Genomic DNA, 20,886 nt, shown 5'->3' on the forward strand with positions numbered 1-20,886 from the left:
CTTGTGTGACCTCTGGGGCAAGTTACTTCCAAAAAGTAAGTCCCTGGCCACAAATTAAGAAAAAGAAAAGAGGGGCCTTGGTGGGCTCCCTTCCCTCTCTGAACCTCCGTTTCCTCCTTCATTAAAGGAGGGCATTGGAATCCATGGGCTCTGAGGTCCGTTTCACCTCTAAACCTAGGATCCCAGCAGCTACAAGGACCTAAAATTAGGAAATTCAGTCGTCAGAGATGACCCTGGACCAGAAGTAGAATGGAGGCGGGAACTAGGGAGGGACAGGAGCAATCATGAGGAAAATGCCTCCAAAACCTCGATGCCTGAACACGAGTGTAATTAAAATCACCCTTTACCACGTTGTGAAGGGTTTCTCTGTAACGCTGGAAATGCTTAATGGCTCCAGGCTCAGAATCTGCCTGCCTGCCTGCCTGTCCTCATGTGCCCCACTTGCCTGGGAAGCCTCCTAAATTAGCCAGGATGCCCCCCCACTGGGTGGGGGCTCATAAAAGTGCCCCAGTGGCTTAGCTTTGTTGTGTTAACTGTTCAATAATTACCAGATAAATGCATAAGTAAAAGCTCGATTACGCTAATAATTTGTCCTGAGATAGATGGGTAGGACCCCCCGCTGGGTTCATTTGTCATCCCCACAGCCAACTTCTAAAGAGGCCTCCTTCGCCTGAGAATTGTGTAGCTATCTCCTTTCACTGAGGAAGACTGCTGGAGCCCCAAGAGGTTGGAGGTGCCTAATCTCTCAAAGAAGCAAGACGCCCCGGGGTGAGGGGAGCCATGCTAGAGAGAAGAATGAGTGACCAGCCGCCGTGGATGCGTGAACAGGGATCCCAACCTCCCTGGGCAAAAGAGTGCTGCCCTCCTCCGCCCTCCTATGTACCGCTACTGAGGATGGGAGTCAGGAAGAGGGCTGACAATAAAGGAAGAGGGCCTGATGATAAACAACAGCCATGGGCCTCCATAATGCATGATTCTTCTCATACTATAGACCAGGGATTTGGGGGTATGTGGATCTATTTGGCAGACTGGGGAAGCCTTCTCAGAACCATGTTTTAAATACATTAAACAAATGCACAGGATTACAAATATATTGAAATACAGTTATAAAGATATTTGAAAAACAAATCCGTGGCCTGCAATAGACTTTGAGAGATCCCGTATTCTTTGGGGGTTGGACAGTTCAGGGAAGGCATGGCCACCATCCTTCCGTGCTCGTTATCTCCAGCCAAGGACAGGACCACGTTCTTGATTGACTTTGATAGAAGAAGGAACGAGGGACCACACTCTGGGCTCGGGAGCATGTGATGGGATCCACGTTGAAGCGTCGACCCAGGATTTCCAGCCTCTCCTATTGACAGAGCCATAAATCACGGCCCAAGTTGAGTGAATTAGTGTTGCTGGGACGTCATATGTGTAGTATCAGCTTACCATCCCCGGCAGAGCAGGCGGGCAGGGGAGCCGCAGATGCTGGAAACAAGGACGGGGAGGCAGATGAGAAGGGCAGCGTCCCCACGAGCTCCGCCTCCTGTGGCCTGAGCGTTGTGTGCTCAGAGGCGGACGGCGTCATCACCAAGGAGGCCTTTCAGTTTTCTCAGGATGCTCGTTACCATGCTAACTCACTCATTCCCCTTTGGGACTTTCTGTTGTTTTTTGTTGTTGCTTTTTTAAACGTATTTTTTCTGGCGTCCAAAAACTTGAGTACAAGCCAATCAAAGGTTGCCAGCCTGTATTACGGGAGTGGAAAGGATTACGGGTGAATCAGGGCACAGATGATAAAGCCACATATTTTATGTTGGAAGAGACCTCAGAGATCATCAGGTCACATCCCGAGATCATAGATTAGACCTTAGACCTTAGGAATCCTTAGAAGATATTCTCAGAGCATAGATTTAGAGCTGAAAGGGCCATCTAGGCCAACCCTTTGGCAGCTAGGTTGTGGCAATGGGTCTGGAAGTAGGGAAGACCTGAGTTCAAATCCAGCCTCAGACACTCCCTAGCTGTGTGACTCTGGATGAGTCACAACTTCTGTTTGCCTCATTTTCCTCAGCTGTAAAATGGCGATAATAATAGCATCTACCTTCCAAGGTTGTTGTGGACATCAATTGAGATAATATTTGTAAATATTTAGTACACTTCCTGGTGCATGGTAGGTGCTATATAAGCACTTATTCCCTTTTCCCATCTCCTCCCTTAAAGATTCATGGGTTCGTAGATTTTTTAAGCTGTAAGTGACCTTATATATAATATAGAAAGTGTCCTGTCAATCTCCCAACATATCCGCCATCTTGGACCCCTTTGCTGCCAATGGACCTTGCTTCTGACATAAACTGCCAGGGCTTTCTTTTAGAACTCTGTGTATTCCCAGTAGGTAGTTAAGAGAATCCAGCCTGTTCAAGATAACTGCTTATTCATTGCAAGATGGCTGATTGGGAGGTGGTGGGGGGTGGAGGTGGGGGTGGCTGAAATATTGTTTTATTTTTCTCTGCCTTATCTCTTGTCTCCTATCATCACTGGCATGTAACATAGAAGTTCAGCTTCCCTTCCAGGAGCCTGGATCCTGGCCAACTTTGCTTATTAAAAAGTCACTCTTCATATTCCCAATAAACACAGCTGTTGCATGGTGTTTGAAAGCATTTCCCATCAGCCAGCATGGAGACTCAGCCAATTAGTACGATAATATGGTCAATTTCGAAAATAGGTACTTTCAGGGGGATGCCGGGTTAGAGCGCCCTCTGAGAGCAGTGGTCCACCCACCGCATTTCATGCTATTGGAAATTCAAGCCCCTCAGGGGACTTTGTCAAGTCAAGCAAATGGCCACATCGTGTTCAGATGTTTGTGATTTTATAAAATAATTCATTGTACCAAACCCAGTCATCATCTTCTCTGGAAGAGAAACACGTTCCTCCAAGACAGCATGATAGAGTAGAAACCATAATCGCTCTACAGTGAGAGGATTCAAATCGGGTTGAAATCTCACCTCCAAACCTAGGTGATCATGGGATATCTCCTCAGAGGTAGAATGGACTTCATTTTGGAAACCTCTGTGACCTCGGACAAGTTACATAGGCCTCAGTTTCCTTATTTGTAATTAAAAAAAAAAAGGACTTGCAGAGATGACCCCGCCAAGGTCTCTGCCTCCGCCAGGAGGATCTGGAGAAATGCTGTCAGCAGAGCAACGAAAGACAGAGCTGAATCCTTCTTCAGGCGTGGAGCGCTCTTAAGATGGGATTGTTTTCTCCCAGGTGTTTGTTTCTTTAATTTGAAATAAAATCTATTCTGTATCTCCCATTTCTGTGTGTCTGCTTAGGCTGTCCCTTCCATGCCTAGAAGACATTCTCTCCTCATCTTCACCCCTTCAAATCCCTAGCTTCTTTCAAAGCTCAGCCTTCCCTGAGGACTGATTGCTCAGCCTTCTTATGTCTCCTCCCTGAAGGTAAACTTGTGTTTACCTTGTGTATCTGTGGTACAGGTGATATTTCCTGCAAGAGAACGTGAGCTCCTTGAGGCCAGGGATAATTTCATTTCGTCTTCATATCCCCAGCACCGAACACAGTGCCTGACACAAAGTAGGAGCTTAATAATTACTGTTTGTTTAATTTATTTTTAAAAATATATAATTTAGAATTAGAGGCATTGTGGCTTAGTTGATAAAGAAGACTCTTCTTAAAGGAAGCTCAAGATTCTTAAAGGGGAAAAGGGAGGGTACTCTAGGCATCGGGGCCAGCTTGTACAAAGGCATAGAGGCTGGAGATGAGATGCCAAATTTAGGGAAGAGCAAGCAAATAGGCCAGTGTGACAGGAATGTTTATGTGAAGGGGAGTAATGTGCAACAGAAGCAAGAAAAGTGAACTAAGGCCAGACTGTGAAGAGCTTTAAATACAAAAGTGAGATATTGGTATTTTATTCCAGAGATTACTGAAGGTGAGGAGCCCCAACCAGTGGGAGCACAGTGTTGTGCTTGTAGTGTGTACTAAATAAATGTTTATGGAATGGACTTGTGACAGTACAAAGAAGAAATCAGAAATTCTGTAAAGTTTCACAGAATGAAGCATTGGATGCCATGTTTCGTATTTGCGAAGGGAAGGATCATAAGTAAGCTCATAGGTTTAGAACTGTAAGGAACCTTGAAAGCCATTGAGTTCAATCTAGGGGTGTGCTGAAGCCAGCTTAAACCAGCCTGCAAGAGCCCAGTTGTTAAATTTTCAATGAGAACTTTTACACTTTGGAAATTGGCAAATGCTCCAGATTAAGTCTTAGCTTATTGCTTTGTTAACTGCCTAGACTCAAGATGGAGAAAATGTGAGTGATGCAGATTAAACAAAAGTGTGTCACATGTATGTGTTTTTTTTTTTCCTGGAGAGCTGGTTAGTAAATATTTACCAGTACATCCTCAGTCTAATCCCTTCATTTTGCAAATGCTGTAGCACAGAGAGGTTAAGCCCCCTGCCCAGGGTCACGTAGCTAAGAAGTGTCTGAGATGGAATTTGAAACCACATCTTTCTGATTCCAAGTCCAGCATTCTCCATGAGCCCTATCATGAAATCCCATCTTAAGAGCACTCCACACCTGAAGAGAGATTCAGCTCTGTCTTTTAATGCTCTGCTGACAGCGTTTCTCCAGATCTTCCTGGTGAAGGTCTGCAGCCAATGCCAGAAATTAGCAGCTAAAGTGAAAAGAATCCAAGCCCCTACTCAGTGCGTGTGAATCAGGAAAGAGGCAATTAGAGCCACATCAGGGTGACACAGGTGGATGTACTCCATTGTGTAAGAGGAAGAGTGTAGGAGGGTTATGAGGATGCATAGGGAAGGAGCTTGGGAAACAGGGCTGGCAACGGTAAAGTTGGTAACAAGGTGGGAGGGAAGAGGGGAGGGATTTCTTCTCTTCTCTCTCTCTCTCTCTCTCTCTCTCTCTCTCTCTCTCTCTCACTCCCTCCCTCCCTTCCTCTCCCCCTCCCTCACTCTTATGCCCTTTTAGGTTTTCATTTCAATATTTCAAGGATATAAATTCATTAGTGGGGATTCTCCCTCCACTAGTGTGGATTTCAACCCCCAGATTAATGAATGGAAAGACGTTTATTTCTTGATCTCTGTATGAGAGCCAAGCACTGTACTAAATGCTGGAGGTACAGATACAAAAGTGAGATAGGCCCTGTCCTCAAGGAACTTCCATTCAAATGGTTAGCCAGAGAAGGGAATTTGATTTGGAGAGTTATAGGAATGCTGACTTTTAATAAAAGGAGAAGGAAGGAAGATGATGACGATGACAACGATGATGATGATGACAATGATGATGACGATAATAATAATTGCTAAAGTGTATTTGGCACTAAGGGGTTTGCAAAGTGCTTTATCTCATTTAACCCTGACAGTAACTTTGTGAAGTAGGTGCTGATATTATACCCATTTTACAGATGAGGAAACTAAAGGTGAAGGAGATTAAGTTGACTTGCCCAGAGTCACGCAGCTAGTGTGTTTCTAAAGCAGAATTTGAACTGAGGTCCTCCTGAATCCAGGTCTAGAGTTCTAACCATTATACCACTCAGCCACCTAGATAGTTTAGACAGATGATCTCTAAGAGTCCTTGTGTTCAAAAACGGGAAGAAGTGTCTCCCTGCATCTCCTCCACCCTGCTGCCTCTCAGCAGTGATGGCAGTAATGGGTTTGCCCTCTCTGAAGGTCTCTGGGCAAAGGCTGGATGGAGGAACAGTTGTCAGAGATGGTGTAGAGAGGATTCTTGTTCAGTTGTCGGTTGGCTCTGATGACCTTTGAGATCAGAGAAACAAAGTTCCGAACTTGTACCTAAAAGGAAAAAGCAATCGTGATCACTGAAGATGAAGCCAAGCCAAGCTGATCCCACAAGCATTTGAGCATCATTCATTTGTGCCAGGCAAAGGCAGTGTGGGAGGATGAACAGAGGACCAGCCTTGGAGCAAGGAAGACCTGGGTTCAATCTCGCCTTTGGCATCTGTTGGCTGTGGGATCAGGGGCAGGTCACTTTCACCCTCGGTGTTCCCAGTTACTGATGCTTTGCTGATTTACATTGATGGAGGGCGAGTGTCCAACCAAGACAAAGTTACTGTTCTGAAGCAAAAAAAAAAATTGTAAAGAGCTAAGCGCTGGGCTCGGTGCTGGGTGTCAACAAACAAAATGAAACAAAAGTAGTCCTTTCCCCAAGGAGCTTACAGCCTACTGGCCTGGGCCAAGAAGTTCTAATGGTTTGTCACTTTCATTTTCCATTCACTTATTGAATGAATGAATGGATGAACAAATGAATGAATGAATGAAAAAAGCACGCTTACTCTCTGTCAGGCACAGCGCTTCTCTGTTGTCTTTTGGGCAGGTAGAACCTTATGAAAGAAGTTGCCCAGCCCTTTAATGGGACCTTTAAGAAGCCTAAAATGTTGTTTCTGAGACACGTTGAAAGCCCCGTCACGCCGGGACATCTTTCCCAAGTCGTGCATTGCCGTCAGTCCCAGCTGGGCCTGGCCTCGGGCTGACGAGAGCCCCCGGCGCAGCCAATTCTGTAGGGCCTTTTAATACACCAAATTGTATTAACGTCAACGTGGATGCAGATGGATGCGCCGCGCTAAACTGGAAACACTTGAGAAAAGCCTTTATTGACTCTCAAGTAAATAATGCACATTTTTGAAGGGCCTAAATATGCATTTACATAATGCTCTCTAATTTTTTTCATTGTGTCGACTCTGGGTGCGCACCACGCTAAGAGCTGTTTTCCCCAGTCGAAAATTTGGAATCGTCGTAGTCCTGTTGCCTCTCAGCAGCAGCGTGCCAGCTTCCGACGAGGGAGCTCTGCCCTTTCTGGGGGTGCATCCAAGGATCTCCAAGCGCGTGTCAGGAAGGCTTATTCAGGTCCCGGTGAAAGCAGCTCCTGTCCGCCCAGTTTTCCTGGTGAAGATCTTACATCAGGAGTTAAGTGGCAGGCCAGATTCTGCCACTGAAAGGTGGCAATCAGCAAGCATTGATTAGGCCCCTACTGTGTGCTGGGCACTGTGCTGAGTGATAGAAAAGTCACAGTCCTAGGCCTCAGGGAGATTGCCTTTAAATACCGCAGACAACATGCACGCTTATCGTCCGGTCGGTGTATACAAAACAGATGCCAGCGAAGCAGCTGAGGGGCCCAGCAAGGCCTCCGAGAGAGGGAGATGCCTGAGCTGAGTTGTAGGAAAACAGGCAGAGGTGAGGAGGGAGGGTGGTCGAGGCGTGGTGGACAGCGAGGGCGGGGACTGTGATGTGGCAGAAACAGCGCAAAGGCCCATTAGATAGGAGAGATACAAAAGCAAGACTGTTTCTCCTCTCAAGAAGCCTCCATCCTATTGGCTTCTCATAATGACCCTGTGAGATAGAATTGGGGAGGGGGACAGACTGCCATTTCATTGGTGGAGAGCACACTTAGAGAGGAAATGTCCACTACCAGGGTGGAATAGCCACTATCAATCAGAAAGCACCTACTATGTGCCGGGCACTGTGCTAAGTTCTAGAGATGCAAAAACAGTACCTGTCCTCAGGGAGGTCACAGTTTAATGGGGGGGGGATATCAAACAATTATGCACAAACAAGATGTAGAAATAGCTGTATTTCTCTGTCTCTGTGATAAATTGGAAATAATTTCAGAGGGAAGGCTCTCCTTGACATTAAGGAGAACTAAGCCAGGAAAGACTTCTGGTAGAAGGTGGGATTTTCACAAAGACCTGAAGGAAGCCAGGAGACAGAGGTGAGAAGGGAGAGCATTGGAGGTATCGGGGCTAGCCATTGAAAGTGGACAAATAAACCAAAAACTTATTTTCTTACCTCTCCTTTCCCATTGGGGGAAAAAATCAAGGAAAAACAAAACCCTTGTAACCAGTATGCTTCATCCACCAAAATGACTTCCCCCGTTGGCCACGTCTACAACACAGACATCTCGTTCTGTAGCCTGAGTCCTTCATCTCTCTAGTTCACCGTGTGGCATCTGTCCTCAGGAATGGTGCTTAGGCATCTTGCTCATCCGACGGCTCGACTCTTTCTGAGTTGTCTGTCTTGTATGAGTCTTTCTCCCGGTTCCACTCATATCTCCTTGGTATGTTCTTGGGGAACATCTCACTTGAGTGTCATCCTGGAGGTTTGGCTGCTGCTGCAAGGGATGCTATAGTCCTGTTCTCCAGTTGTCTGCCAGGTTTTATGAGTTAAATTCAGAGCATAGAATGTAAGCCCTCGGAGAGCAGGCACGCTGTCATTTTCCTTATCTTTATCTCCCCAGCACCTTGCACAGTGTCTAGAATATAATAAACCCTAAATCAATGTCTGTTGAATAGAATGAGAAGAATAATGACCAGCCATCATTTGGGGAGGGGCTTGGCAATGTACAGGAACTGGTTCATCTTTATCTTTATCATCATCATCCAGCACAGTGCTGAGAGAGTAGCAAGTGCTTTAAAAATGCTCATTCACAGAATCATAGCTTTAGAGCCAAAAGATAACTTCAAGACCATTGAGTCCGACTCTCTTATTTTACAGGTGAGGAAACTGAGGCACAGGGAAATTTAAGTGACTTGCCCAGGGTTACACAGCCAGTTGGTTTTCAAGGTGGATTTGAGCCTAAGTCTTCCTGACTCCATTCCAGGGCCCAGTTGATTGACTGGTTGGTTGGCTGAAAAGAACGTGGCATAGTAAAAAGAACGTTGGTCTCAGAATCAGAAAGTTTGTGTCCTAGCTCTGATACTGACGTGTTAGTTACATATCTTCAAAAATCATTTTCCTTAAAAAAATAAATAAAAATAAATGAAAGAATAATTTTCCTTGGGGCAGGTAGGTGGCACAATGGATAGAATACCAGTTCTGGAGTAGGGGGACCCGAGTTCAAATGTGACCTCAGACACTTGACATGTAACTGGCTGTGTGACCCTGGGCAACTCATTTAACCCCAATTGCCTCGCCAAAAAAAAAGAATCAGTTTCCTTTTTAATTTTCTCATCAGCAAATTAGTGAGAAAGTTCAGTGATACTTGAATAACCTGCCTAAAAGGGGTTGGGAGAAAGGTTTCTTAGCCGTACAGTGTCTTAAACTGTAAAGATGAGTTACTGTCTGGTAACTGAAGGCCACATTCAGATGACCTCATCATGTATTCTCTTCAGTAAAGCACCTATTAAGCACTTGCTGTATACAGAGCACTGATGGAGATACCAAGTTAACTAATGACTGACTTGGCCCATGCCCTCATGGAGCATGTGACCTCCTGAGATTGAGTTAAAGACTTTCAACCCTTCCCATGTACAGCTTTGGCCTCATAGTGACTTTTATCAATCCTCCTCCTAAGCCAGGGGCAAAAATTTTTACATACTTTGGATAGGTTTCTTTAAAAAAAAAAAGCAACTAATGTAATTTCCTTCTTGTACAAATGAAATTCAGCAGGGTTTGTATATAAGGGAGTTCTCACCGTCTGCCTCTTCTCAGTTTGCATGGGCATCGAGCCAGCATTTCAGCAGGGGTCACTCCTTCCCTCGGCATGTGGGTTCCCACCCTGGGACGTGGAGCATTTCAGAGTTTAACTTTAGAACTGTAAGGCGGACAGACAGATCAGCCTTGAGGCAAAGAGTGCACCCCTGCTTCTTCATCCTGCTCTCCCTTCCCATCTCCCCTGCCCCCCAGTAATGGCTCAGGTTAATACATGATCATGTGCTCCATCCTTCCCAAAAAGTTCATCCGGAATTAGTCCCTCGAAATTTCACTGAAAGGGGGACAAGAGCTTTAAGAATGAATTATTATCCATGGGTCGTTCAGAATGAAAGGGGATCCATATGTGAAAACTGGAATTTGTCATCTATAGTGTCAGTTAAATCAAACCTAATCTACTAGATACATTTTTTATTGCTTGCTTCATTAAAAAAGCTCTTAAGGTAATGAATAATCTTCCATTTCACCCAGGATTATTAATGCCTTTATAACTCATGTCCACTGAAAATACAAAGGCAGCTTGAAATTCTCGCTTAATCCAGACTCCGTGTTGTCTTAAAGAGCCCAGAGAAGCAAAAACACATCAGGGCTGGCCATTTTCAGATTGGTCACTCGAGGAATTCTGTGAGCCCTGTGCAATGGAGGAGATGCCGGGGACAAGAAAAAAATCTCCCTTCTTCTAACTGTTGTTGTTTTTTTTCTTTATTTTTCCCACAGCAAGTCCACATGCGACCCCATCAACTCTACATTTCCCGACATCTCCCATTATCCAGCAGCCTGGGCCCTACTTCTCACACCCGGCAATTCGCTACCACCCTCAGGAGACGCTGAAAGAGTTTGTCCAACTTGTCTGTCCCGATGCTGGTCAGCAGGCCGGACAGGTGGGGTTCCTCAATGTAAGGACCCTTTTTTTGGTAAATTTCTTGGGAAATGTTAATTTCATGTAAAACTAGCCACAGTGGGGATGGGGGAGTCTTCTCAGGCACCATTGTGCTCTGAGGACACGTTCACTGACTCCCCTCAGATGTCAGGTTTGCTCGAGATTGTGGGAAAGTTAACTGGTCACAGCAATATTTGTGTTAAGTCTGCAACTGTCGGGCTTGGGGAGATAAATCATGGCACGGATGAGCTCCCTAACTTTCCAAGGTCTGGGGGCTGGTAAGTCAACCTCGTGCATTCTAACCTCAGTTCCTGTAAGGGTTAACAAAATAGGAAAAAATGCAAATCATTTATTCAAAATTATATGGGGGAGTGATTGGAAGGGGTGGGGGGAAGTCAGGGGGACAGATGTTTTGAATCAACCGAGTTGATTTGGGGGAAAAAATACAGCTTTATAGAACTTTAGATCAAGTTGACCACTTCTTGAACTCCAGATGCCAAAAGCAAAGTTTATTACAGTTTGTTATTTCTGTAAGCAGTTATCTTTCTCACTTATCTTGGTATAAAGTTAAATGGGATTTGATAGCTTCGAATGAGTGTTTTCATTCTCTCCTTCCCCCCCCCCCCCGCAAATAAACTGAATAATCGCATGATTGAAATAACATTCTACTTGAATCCAGAAATGATAAGGTGACGATAAGTGGAATTTTAAATATAGGTCTCAGTGGTTTTGGTTTGGGGTTCTTTTGGGGGGAGGGGGAAGAGGGGGAGTTTGCTGCATCACCAGACAAAAACCAGGACTATGGAAGCAAGTGGGTTCTTCTCCTTATCCTAATGTCCAGATTGCTCACATACCCACAGATTAGCCCTAATTCTCACTGCCCAGTTAAGGATATTTCTGTAATAAGTCACTCTGTCCTCACCCCTGGCTTTTGCTCCCCCTCCTGCCCCTCCACCCCCTACAAAAATACCTGATTCTGCACATCTGAGCCAGGACTGACAGCTTTGACTAATGTCTAGTGATATGTTAGCAGATACATTTCTGTCTAGACAACAAATCAATAGAATGTCTTTTTTTTTTCATTTGCTTGTGTATTCATGTGCCTTGCTTCTCCTAAAGCATTCGCTTATGGACTTTCAGCCCTCTCTGAAATAGCACTCACTGAGCGGGTTTGCTGGCAGAGCGATTCAAGGTTCTGTTTGTCAGACCCCATGGTCTTCCAGAACCAACTAAATGTCTAAGCAAATTGGGGTGGGGACAGAGGGAGAGATGAAGTGAGAGGAGGGAGAATGTTCCTACCAAATTACTTAAGCTTAAAAAATGAAACCCCGGGATAATGGGATTTTCACCAGCCCCATTTTGATTTGACACTATAGCTTCAAGACTGGAGCTATCCTCAGTGGAATACTGGCCATTTGATACCTAGGCAAGCAATAAGATCTTGTTGGGAAGTGATGCCAAAACTCATCTGGTCCCCAGCACTGTATCTGACTAGTAAATGATCCTTCTTCTTTCTTTTTTTCTTTCTTTTCTTCCTTCCTTTCTATCTCTTTCCTTCTGACCTTTTTTCTTCTTTCCTTTTTCTTTCCTTCCTTTCTTTTTTTCTAGCTAGCTCTTTCCTTCTGACTTTTTTCTTTCCTTTTTCTTTCCTTCTTCCTTTCTTTTTTCCTTTCTTTCTGTCTTCTTTCTAGCTAGCTCTTTCTTTCCTTCTGTTCTTTTTTCCATATTTCTTTGCTTTTCCTTTTTATTTCCTTTCCTTTATTATTTCCTTTCTTTTCTTTCCTTCTTTCTTCCTTTCCTCTTTCCTTCCTTTTTTCTTTCTTCTCTCTCTTCCCTTTTGATCTTTTTTCCTTCATTATTCCTTATTTCCTTTTTCATTCCTTTATTCTTTTTTCCTTCCTTCCTTTCTTTTTTCCTTTTTTCCTCTTTCTTTTTTCCTCTTTTTCTTTCCTTCTGTCCTTTTTCTTCTTTCTTTCCTTTTTCCTTTCCTTCTTTCATCCTTCCTTCTCCCCTTTCTTTCTTTCTATTTTTCAGCAGCTTTGACATTATCTCACATATCTCTCAAATTCCTGTTTTTACGCAATTGTGAAAATTTTCTCAATCTCAGCTGGCCTCCTTAAAAGGGGATCATTTCAAAAAAGCTTTTTAACAAATGCCTCTTTTTAATGCTGTGGAAAGTATTTTTCAAAGAACAATTTCTCCTTTAAAAGAGCTGTATGCTTTGTTCAGCCCTCCCGTCATCATTCCACCAAAGAAGTTGGGCTTTGTGGTATATTCTACCTTACAAAAATTTGCATCCAGAATCCAGGTTGAACTGCCATCTTGAGCGGGAATTGGATGACAACTGAATCTGAAAGTTTCTGCTTCTGGTGTTAGAGACTGGGAGGAAAGGATTTTTCAAATGGTTAAATGTATTTGTTAAGTGTAATATAATGTTGGATTTCTAAGCCAGAGTCAAACATGCTTTTCTTCTCCAGTTCCGGAGTCTAAGGAGTATCTCTGTAGTTAACTATAAGAGGATGCAATCGCTAAGCAGGCGCTTTGCAGAGCTTAGCTCATCAAAAGTATTCCATGATAGTGATGACAATCACTTATTCAGAGTAGCTGCATCCCCAGCCAAAGTGCCCACGTGAAAAATTCAGACTTTCCCCCCAAATGTCATTTTATGTAAACTGATGCAAAGAAAAGGTTCTAAAATACATTTTATCTGCCCTACTAAGAATGTACTTTTGTCAAGTGCCTTGAATTCCAAACCAGAATAATCCTGCATGTGCATATGGTCTTATGAAAGGCTTCAGCTACTCCTTAAGTACAGAGCACTTAATAATGTGTATTGGAAGCAAGTGATGATTCTCTCATGGCTGACGTCTGCCTCTTTCACTCTGACAGCCCAATGGTAGCAGCCAAGGCAAGGTGCACAATCCGTTCCTTCCCACCCCAATGTTGCCACCGCCACCTCCGCCACCAATGGCCAGGCCTGTGCCTCTGCCCGTGCCAGACACAAAGCCTCCGACCACATCGACAGAAGGAGGTGCCACCTCGCCCACCTCACCGAGTAAGTATGGCTTAGGCCAGCCTACCCCACCCCTACCACCTCCCCTGTGACCAGTCCGTCATCTCTGTCAAACCCCGGAAACTGACTCTTCCCAGCTGGTATACCACAGCAGATGGGGTAGTCACGGACCCAAGGATATGCCGAGAAGCCGCTTAGCTCCTAGCCCCAGTGACCTTTCAGGTACTCTGGACACGCCCATGACTCTGTGTGGCTGACTGATCAGGTGTTTTTATATAACCACATAATCAAACCTGAATTTGTAGTTGAAAGGGGTGGGTGGATGAATCAGCTGTGGTGTTGAGGAGTAATGGCAGAGATGGCTGAGTACAGGTCTTCTTCAGCATCAGCAGGACCCATCCAAGATGCACCCAGTTACCCATGTTGTGGTCAGCGTATAGATACAGCTCCTTATAGTTCCTGCTTTCTGAAAACTCACACTTCTAGACAGACACCCTAATAAGGACGCCTAGGTACAGACACAATGAATGTAACAAGGTATAGCACAGAAACAATGAATATCAATATAAAACCAACACATGAATAGAGAGGGACATCTATGTGGGCAAAGAGCATTGCATTTAAAGGGTGAGAGAAGAGGAGGAAATCCATTACTAAGCAAAGCTTGGAGAGAGAAACAGAGGCAATTTCCTATCTAGATTTGGGGCAGGAGGGGAGAGAAAGCAAAGAGATTGGAGCTGCCTGCTTGTCTCTGATGCGGGAGTGAAGGAAGTGGTGCTTTTTTGAAGAGAGTCAGGAGGTGGAGATGGGATGAACAAGGAAAGACAAATCTAACTGCATATGTCAGAGACACATGAAGGGTTAACTAGCGCAGGTGAAGGAAGGGAGATCCCTCGCCCTCTCTGGGACCGGGTTTTGAGGCCGCTCTGGCCATTTTGGTGAGAATGATAGGAAGAAGACGAATGTGGGAAATGGATAGAAAGAAGCTACTCAATTGGGAAAACATTTAGACCTGGGAGGCCTTTATGTGGGGAGGGTGTGGATGTTTCACGGTGAAAATTTTCATCTGCTTGCCACCGGGGTTATCTTGGGTAAGTCTGCTCATCCCTCTGTGGCTGTTTGCTCAGTTGTGAAATAAAGGAATTGGACTCCACCTCCCTAGGGCAGTACTTGGACAGCAGACCCCGTCTGTCACGGGATCGTACTTACTAGCTTTTCAGCCTGGGAGATTCTGCCAAGGCTGGTCCTCTATGGGTATAGCCGATAAGATCGAGCCTCTATGAAAAGAGAAAATTCTTACCCTGGAGAGCTCTCCAAAAGTGTCATGGCGGTGGCTTCCTCCCCAGTGGAAGTCTTCAGCCAGAAGCTGGGAGACCATTTGTCAGGAATATTGAGGCGGAACTCTATTCACGTGAGGATTAGACTCTCTCGCCCTTGAGGTCCCTTCTAACCTAGAGCTCCTGTGATACTCTGAGCTCACAGTCTCCTCCACATCCTGATGAGATAGGACGATGTGTAAAGATATGTTCGCTGATGGAGCAGAAGTAACCCTGGAGTCACCGGACCTGAGTTCAACTCTCAGCTCTAAAACTTGCCAATCCCGTGACCTTGAGCAACTCTCTTGATTTCTCTGGAGCTCGGTTTGTTCAGCTGTGAAGTGAGGGCATTGGACCCACTGAATCTGAAAGATCCCTTCTGATCCTCAATCTATGATCTTGTGAAGGAAAGCCTCGATTGAAAGTGATCACTAGGTCCTCATCTGTCAGCGACAGACCCACCTTTGCATTTGGTTCAGAAGAAGACCAAGGGAGAAAAGTGAACGCTTTCATCTCTCTTCCAGTTCCAGCTTGAACTGACCCCCATGACATTTGGTCTTGCAGACAGAGCGCTCACCCTCTAGGGACGTGTCGGAAGGGAGAACCGTGGGCACAGAGGCAGAGGTTCTGAAATCGGTGGTCACTGGGTCCATCGAAGTGAGCGGCTTTGGCCGTAGACTTGGCGTGTTTAATGAGATCAAGGCCCAAGAACAGGGCTCTAAGGGCTACTCCCTCCGGAGAGCCCCGGTGTGTCTTGTCTGAAACTTAGAGCTTTAGAGAAAAATACCTTCTTCACTGTGGGAGGGAGGAGAGAAGCCAGAGGTACCATCAGATCATCTACAGTGAGACCTGTGATACAGTCGTTCCTATATGCCAGCGTTGTGCTAAGCACTGAGGGTTCAAAGAGAAAAGGGAGACAGTCCCTGCCCCCATGGCACTTACATCCTAGTAGGAGGAGATAGCACATATGGGAGGAGTCATCAGCTCGGTGGAAGGCAAGGCCAAGCAGCCCTTTGGGCTCCCATAAAGACAGGAGGCCCGTCTGCTTTGGAGTCCAGCCCAGGGCTGGACTGGCTAAACTCAGAAGAGGAAAACTCAGAGGAGAGACAAGTCAGAAAACTTAGAACTGGAACGGACCTCAAAGTCAAATAGCCTAACATTCTCATTTTACAAATGAAGAAACCAAGGTCCAGAAAGGGTCCTGGTATAGCTAGTATTGGACTTAAGGGCAGGAAGATCTGAATTCAAATCCTTTTAGACCATTCTTAACTGTGTGACCCCGGGCAAGTCATTTACCCTCTGTCTGCCTCAGTTTCCTTATCTGCAAAATGGGGATAAAAATGGCACCTACTTCCCAAGGTTATTGTGAGGATCAAATGAGATAATTTTCATGAAGACCTTAATGTGCTTTATAAATGCTAGCTATTATTATTTGACCTGCCCAAAATCTCTGTCGGTAGTAAGTGACACAGCTGGGATTTGAACCCAGATCTCCTGTCTCCACATTCCGTGGTCCCCCACTTCTACTACCCAGAAAGGTGTAAACAGCGACCACCAATACTAGTCATTCCCATGGTCTGGCTCCGGCATAGTGTTGGGGTCTTAGGTCACGTTCTCCAGGGATGCCCCAACCTTTTGTGGGCCCCTCAGTGCAGCGGGGAAGGCGAACCACCCCACGGTTTGGCCCTGGGCTTCGGGGCCAAAAGCTCCCAGAGGAGCAGCCGATAGGAACGCTGAAGCCATTGAGAAGATTCTCCCATGTTCCCCTGTGTTAGTCAGGCTTAGACTGTGGTCTTTGCCACGGTAACGTCTTGTTTGTCATCTCCACATTTTCCACTTCATTAATAAGACAGTGACATACGGTGAGAGTCATCATTTACTTCCCCAATCCTGTGTCACTCTAATGAAGAGCTCCAAACCCACTCGTTTCCTTTGTGATGCTGGCTGCCGCCCCCTCCCCGAGCCGAGGCTCCCCTCTTCTTCATCAAGTCGGGGGTTGAGGAGACTTGGGAGCGCTTTAGTCCCACCTCCTCCTTCCAGCCAGAATCCCTCCTGTGACATACCTGGTGGGCCATCATGCAGCTTCTGCCTGAAGCCCCCTAAGACTTTTGTATGCCTCCCACGTGAGTCACAGCTTTCCTTGTTATAGAGAGAACCTTATAGGAACTGGGCAGGAATGAGAGAGATTGGACCTTGACTAGCTGGAGGAGCCTGGCCAGGTATCTGGTGCCTCCACATCCCCATTCCACACCTCTCCCCAGAAGAATGTAAGCTCACTGAAGGCAGGAAGCGTTTTGTGTTTACATTCCTATCCTCAGCGGCCACTGCAGTGCCTAACACATTTATTTTTTGAAGCAGACCCATGGGAGAGGGATTGCTCAATTAGAATACTCTGTCTCCCAGTGCAGGTTGACCGCTGCTTGACAGATTCTAGCGTCAGAAAGTTGCCTGGGTCCATTGAGGCATGATATGACTTACCCAGTATTCCCCAGCCACATTGTCTCAGAGGAGAGACTTGAACCCAAGCCCTCATGATTCCAAGGCCAGCTCTTTATCCTCTCCATTTAAAAGATAGAGTGCTTGCCTGGGAATAAAGAAACTCGAGTTCAAATTCCATCTCAGACACTAGCTGTAAGTCACTGGGCAGATCATGTCACCTGTCTGAGTTTTCTCTTCTGTAAAATGAAGGGATTGGACCCATTGACATCAGGGTTCCCTTCCAGCCCTGACTCAGTGGTTCTAGGCTACAATACCGTGCTGCCTCGTGCCCACCATATACATAGGAGGATGTTAGAAAATGCTTTCTCAATTGAAACTGTAAGATGGGGAATTATCTCTATCTTATGGGATTTTTTTCAAGTAAATACTCTGTAAATTCAGAAGTACTAGTTGGAAAAAAAAACAAGTTAGCTTTGTGACTTCACAGCCTCCCATATTGGTTAGCTCTAATTTTTAATAGTTACTTAATAATTTCTAATACAACAAAATCTTCCCTGAGACTTCCACCTGCCAGTTGGTCCTAATTCTGTTCTCTGGGGTAGCCCTAGTCCAAAGGAATTATCTTAACAGTTGAAGGTAATTATCCCACCTTAGTCCACCCCTAAATATCCTAAGCGATCTTTTCCCTCATTCCATAGGTCATGATTTTCTGTCCCCTTTGACATGATGGCAGCCAGCTTCTCAGCATTGTCTGTCTTGTCAGTGTCTAGAATGTGGAACTGAGCACAGAACTCCATGTGTAATCATCATCATTATTATTATTAGCATTCATGTAGCACAAGTTGGGTTCTTAACTTTTTGGGTGAGTTATAGACTCCTTTGTATTTCTGGGGATGCCTATGGACTCCTTCTCAGAGGCATCTTTTTAAATACATAAAATAAAGTACACAGGTTCAAAGGGACACCAATTATATTGAAATATAGTCATCAGTATGTTTGTATGTACACACACACACACACACACACACACACACACACACACACAGAGTCAGTGGACCCCCTGATCCAGCCGAGCCCAGAATTGAACAAGAATGCCCTCCACATCATTCTCCCGAATTGCTTTTCTGGCTTTTGACTCAGGAGAACCAGTGATGGGGGGCCCACTGTTTGCCAATGTAGCACTTTCTACTTTTTGTTATTCAGTCGTTTTTCAGTCATGTCTGACTCATCATGACTCCATTTTGGGGGTTTTCTTGGCTGAGATGATTTGGTTGGCCATTTCCATCTGCAGCTCATTTTACAGATGAGGAAACTGAGGCAAACAGGGTGAAGTGACTTGCCCAGGGTTACCCAGCTATAAGTGTCTGAGGCTGGATTTGAACTCAACAAGATTCATTTTGCTGACTCTGGAACCAACATTCTATCCACTGCACCTCCTGGCTGCTCCCTTTCTACTTTGGTACACCTCTCTTTGTTAAGAAACCCTTCCTTACATTCCGCTGAAATAGGCAGGTTTCAGCAGACACGTGGACTTTTGTGTGGTGAAAAGAACCCTGATTTAGAATCAGGAGACCTGGGTTCAAGTTTCACTCTTCCACTGACTTCCTGACTACACCCTTGATAAATCTTTGGGCTCCAGATCTCACTGGTCAGTACACCTGACCTTGGGCAAGTCACTTCTACTCTTTGGGTCTCGGTTTCCTTATCTGTAAAATGGGGTCAGTGTTTTTTGGGGGTTTTTTTGCCAGTCCGTGATAGAGCTCCCTGTTACCTTGAACAGTCAATGGCTCTTTCAGTGGCCAGCATCTGCCAGTTAGCTAACGATGTCACCACTCTTGGTATTCAGTTTCCTCACCCCTGAAGTGGGGCTAATTACATTTGCACTCCCTTCCTCATGAGGTTCTCATATAGCACCTTAACCTTTGCAAAGTCCTTTAGAAATAATATTTCATTTGATCCTCATGATAACCTGAGAGGTAGGTGCTATTATTATCCCCATTTCACAAGTGAGGAAACTGAGGCAGGCGGTGGCTAAGAGACTTGCTCAGTGTAACGCAGCAATTTAAGTGTCTTAGGCTGGATTTGAGCTCAGGTTTTCCAAACTCCATGTCCAGTGCTTTATCCATTCTGCTTGTAAAGGAGAAGTGGAAAATTATTCTGATGATGATGAGACAGTGAGGTACAGGCCACAAAATGCGTCATAACCCTTTGTGACCTTGGCTAAGTCATTTGTATTATCTGTTAAAAGGGGAGACTAACAGACACCCTACCCACCCCATTGTGACAGTGAACTGAATGGAACACGGAAACATTTCTAAAAGTTTATAAATGTTCTCCATTCCAGTGCCAGGTGTAATTATTATTGCCATCACATAGTGAAATACAAATGGATGTCAGCAAGCCAGAAGTGCTTTTTTTTTTTTAAACTAATCAGTTGCCTCTGGCACCAACAGCCAGCCTGGCAGCTGTGGCAAAAAAAAAAAAATTGGGGAAAGAGGATCTAGAGGGGAAATCTGCTTTTCGCAGGGAACAAAATACATTCCTTAAAACAAGTTTTAAAAATTCATATCCGTGCCCGAAAAATATTCGGAATGATCTGAGCATTCCATGCCCAGGGTGGGCACCACTGCCCATCATTTGGGGGGAGGTTTCCGTGCCATGGTATTTGGTGAGCAGTCAGTGGGAGCCATGCCTCCCCAGGATGCCATGGCAACCAGAAGTGCTAACTTGCATAATAATCAGTCCTGGGGAAGTCACGTGTTTGGCCCCCACCAGTGAGCGCCCATCTTGGAGCCTTACACCTGGTAAGGAAATAAGCCCTATTGGATTGGCCAGGACAGCTAGTGAGTGGCTCCTTTCCAAGCATTTAAGACCATGGCAATGTGTTCCTTCAGATCTCCTACGGCACCTAAAGAATTACAGGGAATTGCTGTCAGACCATTGGACTGGTACTTTTTTTTTTTGTATTCTTACCCTTTAAAGTGAAATATACTATATTGCCCTCCACACTCCTCTACAATAAAGCTCAGCTCATTTTTGTAGAATTCGAAAGGACCAGAGACATGCTGTAAAAATTATCCTCGCCTTACCCTCCCCAAAAAAAATGAAATTAGCAATTTAGCCTTAGAATTCTAGAGGAAAGAAATCCTTTTTGAATAACGATGAATATGACTCAAATAAAACTGGCCAGCCTTCCTTTTCTAATCAATTAAGATATGCAACCACTTGATTTAAAAATTCATAAAAGACTCATAAGCATCATTCATGTCTTCTTTATAAATCCCTTTCATTTTTTAAGATCTAGAATTTCTCTTCAAGCAGTATCAGGTGGGTGCTAATGTTTATAATGTAGATGAAGCTGGGGTACCCCCTCCTCAACAAATTGCCTTTCTGTATTGAGGAATATCATAGGAACTGCCTGCCTTTGTGCTGGGATTTCAGTGGTCATCAGGTGCTGAGCAAAAGAGACCCTGGACAAAAATGGTCATAATTACATTGATAGGAAGCTTGAAGGTTTGTTGAGCACTCTCTAGACATTTCCTCCTTGGGGCCTCCCTACTGCCCTGTGAGGTTGGTGCTACATGCATGCTCATCCGCCTTTTGCAGGTCATAGTAAGTGTTTAATAAAGGCAGATCACAGTAGGTCATATTAAGTCAGTGCTTAATAAATGCAGGTTATAGTAAGTGCTTAATAAATTCAGGTCATAGTAGGTCATAGTAAGTGCTTACTAAATGCAGGTCATAGTAAATCATATTCAGTAATAGTAAGTGCTTAATAAATGCAG

The 20,886-nt window shown here is 44.9% G+C and overlaps 1 protein-coding gene across 4 annotated transcripts in view; it reads left to right on the top strand.

The window, feature by feature from the left end:
- The window catches only part of NFIA (nuclear factor I A), a 464,681-nt gene that overhangs the window by 378,970 nt on the left and 64,825 nt on the right, over positions 1-20,886 (top strand). For 3 of the 4 annotated variants that reach the window (XM_027852710.1, XM_027852708.1, XM_027852711.1), the window contains exons 8-9: positions 10,171-10,349; positions 13,223-13,388. In XM_027852710.1, coding sequence (XP_027708511.1) covers positions 10,171-10,349; positions 13,223-13,388 — 345 coding nt within the window. The remainder of the gene's footprint in view (positions 1-10,170; positions 10,350-13,222; positions 13,389-20,886) is intronic. The other variant, XM_027852709.1, reaches the window with a different exon arrangement.

Source organism: Vombatus ursinus, unplaced genomic scaffold (assembly GCF_900497805.2).
Source record: "Vombatus ursinus unplaced genomic scaffold, bare-nosed wombat genome assembly UNPS02009824.1, whole genome shotgun sequence".
Classification (NCBI taxonomy): Eukaryota; Metazoa; Chordata; class Mammalia; order Diprotodontia; family Vombatidae; genus Vombatus; species Vombatus ursinus.